The sequence below is a fragment of the Branchiostoma floridae genome, chromosome 16, assembly GCF_000003815.2.
Source record: "Branchiostoma floridae strain S238N-H82 chromosome 16, Bfl_VNyyK, whole genome shotgun sequence".
In the NCBI taxonomy this organism is placed as follows: domain Eukaryota; kingdom Metazoa; phylum Chordata; class Leptocardii; order Amphioxiformes; family Branchiostomatidae; genus Branchiostoma; species Branchiostoma floridae.
The window spans coordinates 12,929,664-12,946,883 of record NC_049994.1 but is presented as its reverse complement, the minus strand read 5'-3'; the positions used below and the strand labels follow the sequence as shown (position 1 = coordinate 12,946,883).

General features: G+C 41.2%; 2 protein-coding genes across 2 annotated transcripts in view; one reads left to right on the top strand and one right to left on the bottom strand.

The window, feature by feature from the left end:
• The window catches only part of LOC118403386, a 10,055-nt gene extending 9,094 nt beyond the window's left edge, over positions 1-961 (top strand). The window contains exon 4 of the mRNA XM_035802093.1: positions 542-961. Within this exon, the coding sequence (XP_035657986.1) occupies positions 542-585 (44 nt within the window). The 3' untranslated portion in view covers positions 586-961. The remainder of the gene's footprint in view (positions 1-541) is intronic.
• A 5,043-nt stretch (positions 962-6,004) lies between these two features.
• On the bottom strand, positions 6,005-16,296 carry LOC118403385 (FMRFamide-related peptides type HF-4-like). The gene is made up of 3 exons (XM_035802092.1): positions 16,178-16,296; positions 10,410-10,603; positions 6,005-7,318 (listed from the first exon to the last, which is right to left on the bottom strand). Exons 2-3 carry the CDS (start codon positions 10,579-10,581, stop codon positions 6,810-6,812), a joined length of 681 nt encoding a protein of 226 aa, XP_035657985.1. The 5' UTR covers positions 10,582-10,603; positions 16,178-16,296; the 3' UTR covers positions 6,005-6,809.
• Between the last annotated feature and the right edge of the window lie 924 nt (positions 16,297-17,220).

Genomic DNA, 17,220 nt, shown 5'->3' with positions numbered 1-17,220 from the left:
CTATTGGAAATTCAGTCAGTTAAACTAGGAAATAATGTGTTTAAAGGCTAAGGCAGATAGTTTATAAAAAATATCCAGCAGAAATCAAAGGAAAACTCAAATGATCATTTTTACATAATAGAAACAAGGACCATCCGTGAAAGTTCATCCGTGTTGGCAAAAGTCATTCTGAAGTTGACTTAGAACTTCCAATTCAAAAAATTAACATGTCCCAAACAAATTTTGACTCATTGTGACGCCTTTTTTCTTGACACGCCAATGTTTGATATTTGACATTTTGGTACATTACGATGAAACCAGTCAATAACTTTACAAAATAAAAGAAAACAACATCATAGAATTGAAATTAATCTCGTTTCTATTTGATAATGACCTGGTGGGTAGATACCTTACCTTACTTGTGGTTTTCGCGGGTTCTGTGTCTTTATATGGGTTTGTTTGGGGAAATGCCTTCTAGGTTTACGTTGTACAATGCGGTGCTGTGGAAGTAATGTCTATTTATCTTACATACTGGAACTGAAATATTGTATTTTATTTTCAGGAGATGGAAAAATCTCGCCGTACGAGTTGAGCAGAATCCTCTAGCAGCAGGCAGCAGACGACATCATATCTAGTCACGTGACTGTCACCTAGCAACCCATCCAAGGAATTTCAGCCCCGGTTACTTCCGATTGAATCAGAATACAGAAGCGAAATATGAAGAAAAAAATCCTTTACATAGACTACGTTACAGATAGCGTTCATCGTTATACAGAGGAATTTATATAAAGAAATGTATAAACTTTGTAGAATATACGGTGGGTGTTGCAGTATGTGCGGTAGATCTCAAGCTACCATTGTGTACCCGATCCGAACACCATTGAAAACCGGTTCATTGTGGAACAAAGTTGTACGACTGGTATACCGTATAGGGGCTGATATTTGGGCAGCAGCATAATAATAAACACAGGACTTCATTCTACATCTTTGTTGGTTTGTGATCAATTTTTGACTGCACTACCTTGGTTACCAGTGAATGATTTCATCACGTTGGTAAAATACTCAATCACAAAGATTTTGATGCACAACCATTAATTTCATCGAGAGTCATCATTTCGATGACCATCGTTCATCTTGACTACATCATCACTGGACTGCATGCATCACACAGTTCCAGTGCACTGTGAACCTGTAACACCTAGCTCCAGTGCACTGTGAACCTGTAACACCTAGCTCCAGTGCACTGTGAACCTGTAACACCTAGTTCCAGTGCACTGTGAACCTGTAACACCTAGCTCCAGTGCACTGTGAACCTGTAACACCTAGCTCCAGTGCACTGTGAACCTGTAACTCCTCGCTCCAGTGCACTGTGAACCTGTAACACCTAGCTCCAGTGCACTGTAGCCAGTCAGTATAGCCCTGACGAAGATGACAGATGGCCATCGAACCGTTGGCTCTTAATAATGGTTGTGCTGCTTGTGCATCAAGAACTTTGTGATTATATACTTTGGTTACCCGTCTCAACCTCATGAAGTATTGCATGTTATGTCCAGAACAAGAATGATATCGTCCAACACACCTGTAGTGTCCATCTAGTGGATAAAAAGGCTTTAAGATCCATTGCTTTTTACAATGATGATAATGATATTGTGTGGGAACAATCCTAGTCTTTGTGACACAACCTTCAACTGTCCAGGGATTTATTATGTCTAAACCAAAGGTCTAGTCGTTGGAATAGCTGCTAAAGGCGAGATTTGATAAGGGGCAAACCCATTCGTGACATAAAGCACACTCTACCAACTCCTGCGTATGCGTATTACCAATCTAGGATTTATCAACAGTTGGCAGCTGCCAGAAATTTCACCACGGAAAGATGACCCTGGTACCTCTCAGTCTGCCAGCTTTAAATAAACTCTTTCCCACCCCCTTCGCGTCTGTAACGATGACTATAAACCACACAGGATGGCGCCGTTCCTGATGCAGGTTAGCCATAAAGGTCACCCGGGACTGTCTATGATGACATACCACATCTGTGGTATTATCTGTACTTGTCACTTTGACGGAGCACCCATTTGGAAAAGAAATAGCCAAATTCTTTTCTGTTTCAAATAAATGTCACGATTTGAATATGTTCGTCAACGCTTCGTAAATATTGCCGTAGTGTAGAATAGACAGACGTGGAATAACGTCAACTGCCCGAAGTTTCAAGCCGTTTAAGGGGCAGGTACTCTATATAGGGGACGTAGTGGACATGTACTCGAACTGACAGGTCTCTATTTAAGCAGCACTGTGCGAAATAGTGTGATTTCCGGACAAAGTCGGAGTTGACATATTTTTGGACATGCTAAATATTCGGACTGTGTCCGGACACGATGTTCAATATTTCCCATATCTGGAAATATCATGAGTCAGGAATTGTCTTGTTATGTATCCGGACAAATAAGACTTTCCTGTTTTTCAAGATACGCGCCATTGACGTTTCTTGCCTCCGAATACGTGATATGTTCTACATTCTTTACATATCCAAGGTCCATATATTTCGATACGGAATACCCGGACAAATTAGGAGTTTTCACGAAGCATGATGTTTATTTTTTCTGGGCCATTGTCAGATAACATTTTCATATTCATTATGTCTCAGAATATCATGAGTCATGAAATGTTTCAGCACATGCCCGGACGGATGGAATTTCCCGTTCTTCCGAATACGTGTCAGGGACGTTTCATGTTTTCGAACTCATACTATTTTCTTTTCTTTCCATGCATTTACGAGACATATCCGCGACAGATATTCCATGGATTAGTTTTAGGACAGATTCGGAGTTAGCATATTCTGACCGTTACCGATAAAGGTATTCTATACGTGAATTGTGAATCGGTGATTGTTTTATTGCGCATCTGAACAAATAAGACTGCAATTTTTTGCCGAAATTTTCGCTCCTTCCGAATTCATATTCCGTTCCATTTACGACAGATGTCCAAAACAGAAACATTCCAGAGATCAGTTTTCGGACAACTTATTGGTTAACAAATTACTTTTCTTGTCATACATGAATCTGAGATTGTTTTGTTGGGTATCCTAAAAAAGGTTTCCTATCTTGTCAAATACACGTCATTAACGTTTTTGCTTCTGTATATGTGTTTTTATTCTACAACGAGTATGCCCGATGTCAATGTATGTTTACTCTTTAATTTTCTGGTCTTTGAAGCTTAAGCTTCCATATACATGTGCAAATATACTGACATCGACATTCACAATCAAATGACACAGAAAACAATCTTTGCGATGGTAACAATTATGAGTCAAGTATTATTGTTTCTTTGCATATCCGGACAATATCTTGAACAAAGTTCAGTCAAAACACTCTACCCCAGCGGTGCAGTTTGGGATAGGTCCATATCCGGACAATATCTTGAACAAAGTTCAGTCAAAACACTCCACCCCAGCGGTGCAGTTTGGGATAGGTCCATATCCGGACAATATCATGACAAAAAGTCACTCATGATATTGAATACCAGCGTTGCTATGTGGGAATGGTCCATATCCGGACAATATCACGAGGCAACTTCACTCGTAAAACGGTTATGCAAGCTGTGCAAAGTGCCGAGCAGACCAGTACGTTGGCATGTCAACGGTGCGCCTGCTGGGGAAGTCGCTGTGCAGATAACAGCCTACACCGCGCCACAGCGTTTGCTGCTGTGTACAACTTTGAAACTGGTAAGTACATGATGCATTTATTCACAAAAATAATGCACAATGCCATGTGTTTCTGTGAAACAGGCATGATGGATGGCACTAACTTGCTTGGAACCATCTGGAGGAGTCCTTAGGTAACAAGACTATATTAGGAAGTCACATGACTTGACTAGACCAATAGTAGACCAGCTGGTGACAGCAGTTAGGTTTGAAACTAGATTTGAACCGGTCAGTTGCCGTCCACCGCTAGCCGCTACCGGACCAAGAAGTGAGTGTAGCTCTCTAGTACAATAGATTGTATTACATAGCAGTTACCGTTCTTAGTTCCGTATATGTCTGTCAGCAATGTCTGTTATCCCTTCCTAGTGTTTTGTGTATTTGATAATTTGTAGTGTGATCTTTTTGTAAAGATTGTTGTATGATAGATCAGTTCTCTTTCAGCTGGAACCCCCGCGTGTCATCCCCGGCTTGTTTACAAATTGCCGGTTCCATAGTTAGTTAAATTCTCATATTATTTTGTGCCGTAACGGTTGCTTCTAAACGTTCCTGTCCTGTTGTTTCGGCTGGCTAAATCTTTCATAGAACCATGGAGGAACTGTAATCTCCTTACTAGGACCAATGTGATTGTGTGCATTTTCAAATTCCATTCGTTGTTTGGGGGTCCTTATCTGTGCCATCTGTGTGGCCCGCGCCCTTTGATGATAGCCGACTCCAGATTCCTGCCTTTGTCCCCGTCTTGTCCTGCTGTGATTTTTATGGCCGTGTTGTTTGAATAATTTTACATGTACCGTTCATGGGTTCGGCGCAGTTACTAGCCATTTTTTTCCATTCCAGCCGCTGTCAGCCTCTGTTTCCCAATCGCCTGTCCTGCCATGCCGTCACGACCGATGCCTACCTCCTGGTAACACTTACGACAGTCTGTGCCCGGTGCCGTTGTATCCTGTCAGAACTGTTTCTACTCTGAAGACGGACAGTGCCTGGACTATGCAATGGAGCGGACTGTCCTCGAGACGTGCTGTCGATATTGCGGGGTCTTGCCAGAGCATCTTCCGTCGCCAACGATCGTCCACTACCACAAAGACGCAGAAGAGGGAGCCCCGGACGATGATTCCACAGTCAACACGATACGGACTTATAGAGGACTTGAAAATGGACTGTCGTACAGATTTAGTAATGACATTTTTGTCCCATTGATTGTATGGCATATAACGTTAGACTTGTGTCGGATACTGTACATTTGATATTGTATATTTAAACTGATCAGTTTTGTTATGATGTTATTGACTTGGGCTTGATATTATTGGACCTGACAGTGAACTGTTTAACTTTGGCTTCGTTCGAGCTTCACTTTTTGTGAAGACCAATGAGGTTGTAGTGAGCTAAGCTAAAACTTCCTTGGTAAGACTAAGAGACAAATGCATATTGATTTGCCCCTTGACGTTAACATGATCTGTTCCTCCACATAATGTATTTGTTGTGATACTTGTGTCATCTGATCTATACAGGAAGGTCTTTGAAAAGCTTTCACAAAATGTAGCCTTACCAAGTAAGCATTTTCGGGGTTAAAACTAGGTTAAAACGGACAGGAAACGTTAAATATTAAGTATTTAGCATGATCGTAAAGTTACTGGATATTCTGAAATAATGTGTTGTACTGTTCCTATGATGTTTCAGTATATCTTAAGTTTATGCAACCTTTCCGGGGCGTAATAGCCCCGAACGCGCTCAGAAAATATGGAATATTCGGAACGTGTTTTGTCTCCAAAGAGTCCTAGAACGTTCCATTACTTGGAATCCGGATATGTGACATGGTTATATGGTCTATTCTTGACTCCTGAAATTATCCGGATTATCCGAAATATTCGGAACGTGATTTGTATCAAAAGAGTCCGAAAACGTTCCATTACTGGAAATCCGGATATGAGACGTAATTATTTGGTCCCGCTCCGGACTCCTGAAATTATCCGGATATATACGAAATATTCGGAACGTGTTTTGTGTCCAAAGAGTCCGAAAACGTTCCATTACTGGAAATCCGGATATGAGGCAGGAATTAAATGGTCCCGTTCCGGACTCCTGAAATTATCCGAAAACGCAGGGGAGTCATGTCAGATTTCGTCCGGATATTGTCCGGATATATCCAGAAACGGTCCCGATCCGGATGTATACAAACATAGAAACGTCCGGAAATGACACCCTTTCGCACAGTGCAGTGTACGTAGTTAACGCAACGGGACCATTTAAATGCATTTAAAAGCACAACTGCAAGTAATCTGTAACTGTCGTACGTGCTCGTGTTCAAACAGCCATCTCCAAAATAGAACAATTTCTTCATGCTTATTTCCTTTCAAGTCGGTATCTATTTATTTCGTCGTTCATTCTCAATGCTTTACAGAGATGACCTGGTTGACACCGCCTCAACTGACGAGATTTCTTTATATTTAGTGCTCGTCTTCCTGTCAGTTTCTCTATCTTTCCTCTCTCTTTGTCATTGGTCTGATGTACACTTACCATGTATGATGGCAACATTGATAAAATGAAGAGAGACTGTGAAGTGAGAATAAGAGTTTAGAATTAAGAACAGATATCTCATCACGTAAGGCCGAGATTACATAGATAGGCAATATCACTAACAACAAGTCCGGTCTCTGAATTGTACCATGTTGACACGAAGTATACAAGAGAACCACAGACCGTTGCAGCACTATCTACTATTTACTAGGAATTTCGCTGTCCCTGTGCATATCATCTCTGAATCTCTGAGGGTTATTTGTATTGCATCTAATAGTCTCGAAGACATAGATATAAATCTATTGTATCATTCATCTTTCGAAACAATAATCACAACAGCTTTACTTGTAGTAATAAACAAGTATTTCCTGTGCATTTAAATTAGTGAAGATCCAATCCCGCCAGCTGCGTTCAGTGGTGACCCTGACATTTATTGATTTACCGCCGTGTTGATTTACTCTAACCTGGAATACTATCTCCCTCTGTTGGTCTGTCTTATCGAAATATATAATACAGTACATTAATCTTTACTTCTTTCTCATTTTCAACTTTTTTGAGAATACACCTGCTCTGTTAATATCAATATAACTCGGGCTCTTTGATAATGATAGTTAAAGCATCTCTAATCCTCACTACTGTCGAGCTGCTCCGAGGCCGCGTCCCGCCCGAATCGCAAGGACGGCTTGGCCGGGTTGTGTCTGCCGAAGCGGTAGGCAGGCGCAGACGGGTCCACTTGCCTGCCAAACCGTAGAGTGGGTTCGAACGGGTCGTACTTCTTGCCGAAGCGAAGGGATGGCTCGGACGGGTCGAAGCTTTTCTCTGCCCGAAGGATCTCCTGTGCCGGCTCGTTGATGTCTCTCCCGAAGCGGAGCGAAGGCTCGTTGGGGTCGAGACTTTTTCCGAAGCGAAGCGTGGGCTGGGCAGGGTCGAACTTCTTGCCGAAGCGTAGAGCTGGTCGGGCCGGGTCCAGCTTCTTCCCGAAGCGTAGGTTTGGCTGGTATAGGCTGGTTCTGCCGAAACGCAAGGCCGGCTCTGCAGGGTTGTAGCCGCGAACTGAAGGGACCGACCGCTTCCCGAACCTCGGCATCCTCTGGCGATCCCGGCTGATGAACCATCTTTGTCCATTTGGACCTGCAAAATAGCATAAAACATATTGGTACAATGGGGCTTGACATAATCTTTATTGGCATGTAAACGCAACACACTTAAAATCAACATACAAGATGAGTTTAAAAGAAGAAGGAACCTAGGCCGACCCCTTAATCAGAATTTCTGGAGGGCGCAAGGTAAAACGATGTAATGCAAAACAATGTAAGCTCATAGAGACTAAGAAAAACATCCTTTGAGATACTTGAATGAAAACTTCTGTCTATATCTAGAACACGTAACGATAGAAGAGTAGTATGCCAGTAACAATCGACGTAATTACACATGTTAGATATGTGTAATCATAATAATTTTTACATAACCATTACTATTTTCAAAGCCATTATATCAAGTCCTCGAAAATATACAGCCCAAATAGCAGATAACACAGGAAATGTATAGGTAACCTCTCATTGACTATGATAGCACAGCAAATTCGCCAAATTATACGTCGTAGATTATTTCTAATGGGATGGGATCAAAATAACATACTAAAGGCGACAACTGTTGCATAGCTATAACCTTTCTTTATGTAAGGTTAACGTTACGCTTGTTATTTCAAATGAACCTGTAGCATTAACTTTGGCAACGGTTTCCACATTCTTCACAAGGTTTGATCGACTTACAGATCGATATTACATCAGACAGGTTGATTCTCGAGAGGACGCGTGCAATTTGCGCCGCGGAGTGTGATAATTACGTCACTACGATCTTAGGTGTGATTATGTGGGTAAAACGTTATTACATCGTATGAGGTTAAACATCTGTGTCATGGAATGATTTGTCTCTGGTATAGATCAGAAGTATATCGAGCGTTTCTAATACCAACCTTTGGCCCACAGGTTGTTTTTTAAAGCGAGTGAGTAAGTAATAAGAACAGGATGCCGGAAGATGTAATCAGGTACCGTTTGAAGAGGAGATAAGGTCTTGAAAAGCATTTGTTTCACCATTTCCTGTGATCTGAAGTTTCGCTACGATGTCCACTGCAGCCGTTGCATGATAAGGAATGTTGGTCATTCGATCTATGGAGGCCGCGAGTTACTGGGTTTTTATGTCGTAGAATAGTTTCTCGTTTCACACGCTGTATACTCTGAATGCAAATGTTACCAAACGAAATTATGACTTTATCAAAACCAGTTCATTGTCATATTGTCTTATTCATTGCACTACAAGAAGAAATTGATGTAAAATGGTTTTGAAGCTTTATTCATCCAACCGTACCAGAAGTGAAGTTGACGCCTCAGTTATATTTCCGATGGTGAAAATCACGCCATTAGGGAGAAAAGCAGCACATAACGAACCACACACATAACGAACCACACACATAACGAACCACACACATAACGAACCACACACATAACGAACCACACACATAACGAACCACACACATAACGAACCACACACATAACGAACCACACACATAACGAACCACACACATAACGAACCACACACATAACGAACCACGCAGATCCCTGATGGATCAGCACACGTCAGCCACTCTGAAGTGGTGTTTGAGTAACCTAGTGATTCTCCTGTGGTTCGCTGAGGATGCAGAACCTGTTGAGTGTAGGTGTCAGCATGACGTACGGCTCTTACCACAGCGCCTCGCCTTCTTACAGTAGATATATCAGAGTTTATATGTCATCCACAACTTCCTAAACTACTCATCGTCTTTGAAACTTTCTTCTCATGGTAATCCTTCGGAGATGTGGAATTTATTATCGATGGTTTGAAAAACAGTTCATACCTTTAAGTTCTAGTACTTTGGGTATTAAACATGAAGAAAATACTTAGCTGCTCTTAGGTGTTGGAGCTAGAGTGGAAGAGATGTTTTTGACATTGTAGTTCTTATGACAGTACATCGTTAGTCTATTCTTTGCTTGAGAGAAGTCCACCTCGTCCCCATATTACATCGCTAATCAAGTGTGTCATGGAAACTAGTTCACCTTGTTCCCATAGTAGATCGTTAGTCTACTGTGTCATGGAAACACCCTCACCTCGTTGTCACAGGACATTGTTAGTCTAGAGTTTGTTTTCTGTAATCTCACCACAGGTATGTGTCAGTCCTCATGTAGTTCACCATGCTGGTTGTGGTAAAGAATGTTCCTCACCCGTGTGGGAATGCAAGTCGTGCCGTGGCATTTAGACTGGTATACGTAGTCGTCAGACCACATCGGAATCTTTGCAACATAGTATAAATCAAAGACCTGAGTGAAGTTCTTGCAACAGTTTTGGAACTGTGGAGGTCTGATATATGGCCATGATGAATATAGTTACAGGAGTAGCTTTTGTCTTACAGCCACGGTAAACTTCGTAGAACGCAGTGGACTTCCCGTGCCCTTGTACTTCTTAATTGAAGTATAGCCTATAATGATCATACATGGTTATGGAGTTGTTAAGTTTAAGGGATGAAAGCACAGGACATATCATAGAGCTTTGTGTACGCTGAAGTATAATTTACTCCGATAAGAATCGATGAACAAGAAAGACGAATGAAAATTGTGCCAAATTACTCAAAGAAGGCAATTAGTTTTGACACGGATCAGTTAATGACTGTTTACGCAGAACAAAGGGTGAATTACAGTGTACACACTCAACGATGTGATCAGAAATGCTTCTTTTCGTTTTGTAGATAATGGTTTCCTGTTTTAACTGATATGTATGGCACACGTTGTTCTCGGGAAGTTTTTGATCTTGCCCTTTGCATGCAAGTCTTTGCTTATCATATTTGTGGTTGTCTATTAGTCCTTAGAAGTAAAGAGGTGTCCATTAATACCACAAGGTCTAAATGAATGACCATACCATCTTCACAATCTGTTAAGGTGGTATCTCAATGCACTTGCGTCACGCTTGCGTCACGCTTGCGTCACTTTAGATATTGCGTAATACATAAAAATATGACTTAGAAGGCAACAAAATACAAAAACGTAGGAAAAATCCGTTATATTTTTTAAAATTATTTTGAGTATTTTCCGAACCCCGCAGTGACGCTAGCGTGACGCAAGTGCAGTAAGATACCACCTGTACGTCACAGTCTGTTAGCGCACATATGAATAATCATACATATCATACATACCTATCACTTCAGAAACGTCGCCTGTGTCCGCCGCTCTCCGGGTCCGGATTATGACTTGTCGCTGATCGCCCAGCTCACTGGAATCCGGATATGCCGTTTGAGCCCCAATGAGGGGTACTCCGGAAAACGTCATCAGTACCACACCCACAGCTAGAAGTCCTAAAGTCCTCATTGTCACTCGTCTTTCTCTAGATCTGGAGACAATGTCATTCAGTTTAGATTTCAACTCATTGCATTTCCAGGTGTAGGTAACAACAGAATCTTTATATGACCTCTATTAGCAAATCTACCTCGCCTCCCCCCATAACCAGGCAATGTCAAGTCCTCATGGTCAACTCTATCGTCTGCCTCTATATCTGGGGACAATGTCATTCAGTTTTAGATTTCAACGTTGCATTTCCTGGTGTAAGTAAGAACAGAATCTTAATCTGACATCCCTTAGCAAAATCTACAACCCCCCCATGACACGACAATGTCAAGGGGCTAGGTAGGTACATGTAGTTGTAGGTACTAGGTGACCTGCATATTCATCTATCTAGCTTGTGTTCAACATTTTCGATTGAGAAAGCACAAACGTGTAGGAGATAATGAAACAAACATTGAGAACATGCACCGCTGTGCTAGTAGCCAGTGCGGTCCATGATTGTCCACATTCACAGCAATTAGCTATATTTGTCCCGGTCAACATGACTTGTAGGGAGGACTGCTCGATTTTCTATGGAAGATGTTAACAACCAGGAAGAGCCACCGCGATATACCGCCTCACTGTACTCATGGCAGAAAAAAAAGTATTCTTTATATTTCCGCATCTTACAGGAATGATGATGGCTTTCATAATATTCTTTGCAGCTTTACATACTCTTAAAGGTGCTTTTGTTCTGGAGCGATTATATCAAGAAGCGTTCTGGAGGGATTATGAAGGCTATGTGATTGATATGCTCATATGTCTACAATGCACTGATAGAACTAAAAGAAACGATACCATCGCCATTTCTGCCTTATGTTTTACGAAACGGAAAACCGTTTTTCATCCAGGTGCAATCTAACAAAACGTCCCCGCTGCATATAGGTGATAGACATCAGAATATCGTTGGGATTTGTTGCGGAAATCCACTAAAAGTTTTAGCCTTAAGGTACTGGTAAACTGATTCCTTGCGAAATATAACTTCTATTTCAGCATCTTAAGATAGAGCCAGAGTGTCTGGGGGCCCATACGTTATTTTTGAATAGTATGAACGGCCCGGTGTGTTTGTAGAATGTAAGTCATTCATGTACTGCTCTTGGGGAAACTACTACTTTCGGAGAAAAACAACCTGTGGTTTATTTATTGACGCTCTACCCGAGATTCACGAGTATTGAACTTCAAGGAGAAAGTTCACGTCAGTCCGCTATGGTTTAGAAGCGTTGTATGGGCATGGTCGTTAAAAAGTACTTAAGGCTGGCCATCATATTTCTTGATAGGCGATGCTAATCCTACTTTCCGGTACTTTCACATGTGCCTGCATGTGTCAGCTGTTGCTTCGATTCGATTCCTGGATCTCACGCTGTGTCCTTGGTTATAGGGCCTTCACATTGAAATCGAATCAACAGGAATCAAGCAAAACCAGCCGGAATGAAGTATTTGCAAAATTCGTGCCACATTCGGTGCCATTCCGAGTGGACATTCCAAATGGGCATTAAATCCCCTTCACACGAGAATGAATGAGCCAGAATGCCGTCAGAATGAAAATCCCTTTCTATTCCTGTGTATTCTAGACATTCTTACTGCATTCGAGATGTTCTTTCGGCCGCATTCTGACAGGATTCGAGATGGCTTGCCGTTTCGGTTCTCCAAATGAGATAAGAATGTTTCGAATAATGTTGGAATGTCGCAGAATGCGGTCAGACTGCAGTTAGAATAGTTAGAATACACTTAGAATCCACTATGAATGCCATTCAATATTTCTCCACTTCGAATGCACCTCGACAGTTTTTGACATGTCAAAAACTTTCGAGCCAGCCAGAAGAACGGGGACGAATATTTGGAAAGCAGTAAGAATGTTTAGAATACAGTGCGAATTGCCAAGAATTGCCACGAATAGAAAATGATTTTTATTCCGACGGCATTTCGGCTCATTCGTGCTCTCGTGTGAAGGGGGGCTTAATATTCCTGATACTTTGATCGTATCGCCTTATATAGGTATGCTTGTCACGACGTGTTACCTCGGCTTTATGCTCTTGCCAAAAAAGTAACTCTTGGGCCACGCTGTCTGGATGATAAGGATGACTTCCGCGCGCGCATCAATTCTCCTTCCTTTGGAAAAAGAAGCTTGCGACCGTACTGGAAATTGTACAGAACAGTTGCAAAGAATAGCAATTATGTGCTGTAACTTGCAAACGGATATCGGAAAACGGATACTAATATGAGCCATGTTTTCCAAAGTCAAATAAAAAGATGTGACAGAACGAAACTAAAGAATTCATTATTTGGTATATCATGTTCTGTGTGTTAAGTCATTTGTTCAACCTTCCTGACTACATATATCTCATAATGAAGGCAGCGTTTTTAGCTCACTTTTTGGCATGCCTGTACCACTATCGGGGTGCGCAGAGAATGTCATCCATACAATCTACTCAGCATGGCCTTGGCAATAGTGAGCAACCTAAAAGAAGTTTTCCCATCATCAAAACTTTTTTAAGACGATAGAGAGTTTGTTTAAATGCCAGTCATCTTGTTATTTCAGTTTTTCCATGATATTGAACTTAAAGCGCACCGTGTATATACTTATTAAAGTTCCTCACTGTTAGACGTCAGATAATTGGTACAAGAAGCTTAACAGAATCTGCTTGTTTGTCACAACTACTCGGTGTAAATTGGCAGTTGCTTTGGACGTTTAGAGACACAACGAGAAAAATTTGCACCATCCTGCGGCTACTGGTATTTTGCTAACACACTCGCTGTGTGACGAATGAGACTTTGAATGAGTTTTGAACCAAATGGACAACAGAATCGTCGAAAAACTTGGTAATGGCATATTTCATTTTGTTTCTTGTCATTGGCGTCTACTGTCATAAACGTTTATAAAAGATGATACTCTGTGAGCGACTAGCTAGATATCAATTTGAATGAAAACGGCAGACCAGTGTATCTGTCTGTCTGTATATTTTCCTGTCTGTCTGTCCGTCTGTCTGCCTATGAATCTCTGTGTCTGTCGGAATCTCTGTGTTCCCTTGTGTTTCTCTGTCTTTACGCTCTCTCGTGTATGTAACGTTTTATCTCTCTAAGAGTGTGTGAGCCTGTCTGAAGTGTATGGCTCTGTAAGAATGTTTGTCTGTCATTGTGCGTGTCTGCTTATTTTTACCTCTCCCTTCTTCCCTCACTCCCTCACCCCCTCTCACTTTCTGTGCTTTGTATGTAATACGCCCTTTCCACTAGGACGGCGCTCTCGCCGCGCTCTCTCTGTGACCTAGTTTTTGACAGAACGCTCAACGAATTGTACAGAAAAGAAGCGAATCTTTTAACACTTTGTGTGTTTTGTTGTCTTCTCGGTCACACTTTTACATTTTGTATGATATACCTAGTATGAAAGGAAGTTTACAGTGCACATATCCTGTTTAGGTCGCAGTGAGGGCGCAGCACGATCGCCGTCTAGTGGAAAGGCAACCTAAGGAATATCAAACGCTCAAATCAGATACCGACAGACGCAACTTTTCGTTAAGGGGCTCACCTGTGACTGACTTAATGACTGGACCTTTAACCTCGTCTAATGGAAGATCACAGGCGACACACTCTCTTCAATTAGCGCAATGTGCTTCCTTTTGATGTAAAGAGTCAGTCATTTCAGACAGAAATCGTCGTGACAAGCTAGGTCAGTAGGGGCGGACCTGCCTGACGCTGAAGCCTGACATGGTTTCCCGAAAGAAAGAAAAATGATGCCCTGGTACTGTACATTACTATTCCCTATTATGTGCATGCAAACTGTAGGGACGCCACGATATTTCACAGGTCACAGAGCGGCCATGAGTAGAGCAACAGGCTTCCTTTTCTTCTAAAAATACTTTATGTGGATGGAGTTCTGAATATTAGATTTACCAGCCCATTTGAATTTTTCGTCTGAAACAAAAAGCAAATTGTCTTCCTCTTCTTTCAAAGAAGGAGTCAAAACCAACCCGACTAGATATAGCCAACACTGGTATTTGAGTACTCTACATTTGCAATACTGTAGGTATGTTCCTTATCTTTTTACAATTTACTTGCAATTATCCTTCCTACACGAACTTAATCAGCAAAATAAACTTTTTATTGTTGAAACCACAACGCAGCTGTTGCGTGGGTCGTGTCTGAAATTAAATGTCAGCAGAAAAAAATATCAAACCCCATTCCTCTTTGTCTTGTGAACATCTGCCCGTGATTTGAAACCACTCCAAACCACTAGTGTAATTTGCCATCGGCAGCTGACGACCCATATGTATCTTTCGTGCGGTAATAGTAAGAAAAATAGATTGAAAGAGGCGCAGGTGGTATGTTTCTGACGCGTACAGTTCTGGTTCTGATGGATCTGGGTCATAACTCATGTATAACCAAAGCTGGGTTCCTTGCTGAGAACCTTGGTAAAATATTGACCACTACACTTGTTGGAAGTCTTGTCGTATGGAGATCTGGAGATCGTTTGCCGTAGGTTTCTGTGGCTTTGCAGCTTGCAATCAGTTGAAATATTTCTTTAGTGCATTATTTTTTCTTTAGTGCATTATCTTTAAAAGTAAGTGATAAATAATTCCCCAGCTCTTTAGCTCGTGGAAAGTCGTCATAATTTTTCCGGGCATTGGTCATGAAAACTCTCTGTGTGTTTTAACAATACAAAGTTATAAACAAATTTATATTCAATACTTTGATTGCACACTGACATAAACGTACACAAACGTTATCAAGAGCACTTAAGATACCAACTATCGAACTCTTAAATCAATCAAATCTGACCTATGAAAACTTTCCTGACCACGTAGGTTTTTAACAATATTACCGCTATTTTAACTACATAAAATCTATTTTTGGAGATTAAAGATCATACAAAACAAAGTGAAGCTCAGATCTAGAATCTAATCTAGAATCTATGAGATAATGAGAAAAGGATTGCAGAGGCCTGGGCTTTTCAGCGGGTGAAGTATTATTAGATATGCCTAAATTTCCTCAATCATGACATGATGGCATCAAGAGTAATTCAAAAGCACTTTGTCAGTGATAAAGAAGAAGTTTCCATGCAGATAGCCGTACAATACAATAGCATATAATTCCCCAGTTGCTGTGTCGTCTTTTATATACTGATTGATGCTAGACATACTACAAATTCAGCTTCTTTTAGCTTTTGTACCTGGTAAGACAATTTGATATTCTGCCACTCTCATAAACATGTCATCGAAAAAAAATCATTCATCCGTTCAAAGTTGTATTGATCTTTTCTCTATCATGATTCCGCAAGAGTTTCTACAAAACTCGTTGTTTCGTAGACATGGACAAGCAAAAATGTCATCATCATTAAGTGACAGAGGTCGGGAATAAGCTGCTATGAGTAGATTCTAAGTTGTTAAGCAAAGCTATCACCAGACAAACATAATGACTTACTACTAGCTATATGGACAGTGGTATGGGAAGAACCAGTTCCTTTTATACAGTCCGGTCGACAAAATTCTATAAAAGTCTAATTCAAAATCTTAAATAACTAAGCAACACCACACTATGATATTGCGTGCATAAGAAGCTAAAGATATAACCTTTTTTTCGGATATCCTACCTTGGTGCAACTCCAGCAGCTTGTCTGCACCTTTGCCCAGCGATGTCCTCCAACTGGTTCTGAGACGATGCCAGTCCGCCGGCTTATATTCCCCAGCCGGCTGTTTACAGAAGACTTGGCTGTACGTCATAAGGTTTTCTGAGAAAAAAAGGAGAGGCGTGGAGGCGGGGAGGAATATGATTACAGACTTCTCTGTCCCGGATGAAGATGAAACACGACATGCTGAAGACCCAGAGAACCTCTGAAAACAGGGAACTCGTGATCAGAACCAATCACAGAGCGGCGTGCTAAACTACAATGATCCCCTCTTCTGTAGCTCTTGATTTCTTCTTACATGTATCTCCAGAGGTCTTGCCTATCAATTAAAGTTGACGTCGTCATCAGGCGTGGAGAAGAAATTAAAGGCTCTTTGACGTAAATAACTCCCTCGTGATTCTGAACTTAGACTAGATCGCCAACGCATGGTATTGGTGATAAATGCTACTTTTCAAGCTATGGTATTGATATAGAGCTGGAAACAAGAGAGCTTTAGTCATCAGATGAAACGAATAAAACTTTCAAAGGCTCTCTGATTTGGATCTTAGACTAACTATTAGTTTTGGACAATAAACACTACAATGTAAAAAGTATGATATATACATACCTTTGGTTAAATGGTTGGCTAGAAATAATATATACGTAAGAGGTCTGCACTTGAAGACATCGGAGACTAAAGCCAACGTCAAATAAACGTTTGTAAAAAAAAGTAAGTACTTCTACAGTGTCTGTGCCAATACACTCCATCGACGAAGCCTCTCAACTGGTTATCCTACAGCCCCTAAATCCCTTTCCCTCTTGAAGACAGTGCTTCTCCATCTTTAAGACAGTACTTCTCCTTCAAAGGGGCAGGGCAAGAAATTTTCCAGCTTCTAGTCTGTAACACCAACTTAACCATGGAATTTGTGTCAGTCAAGTCTAAACAGGTGGTCAGGATTTTTTATCACTATATAAATATATATATATACAGTCAAACCTGCCCGAGCGACCACCTCTTCTCAGCGACC

Coding starts and splice junctions, on each gene's coding strand:
- LOC118403385 (XM_035802092.1), bottom strand. CDS start 10,581: ATGAGGACTTTAGGACTTCTAGCTGTGGGTGTGGTACTGATGACGTTT. Junction 7,319..10,409: donor CGACGTTTCTGAAGTGATAG/GTATGTATGATA, acceptor GCTATTTTGCAG/GTCCAAATGGACAAAGATGG.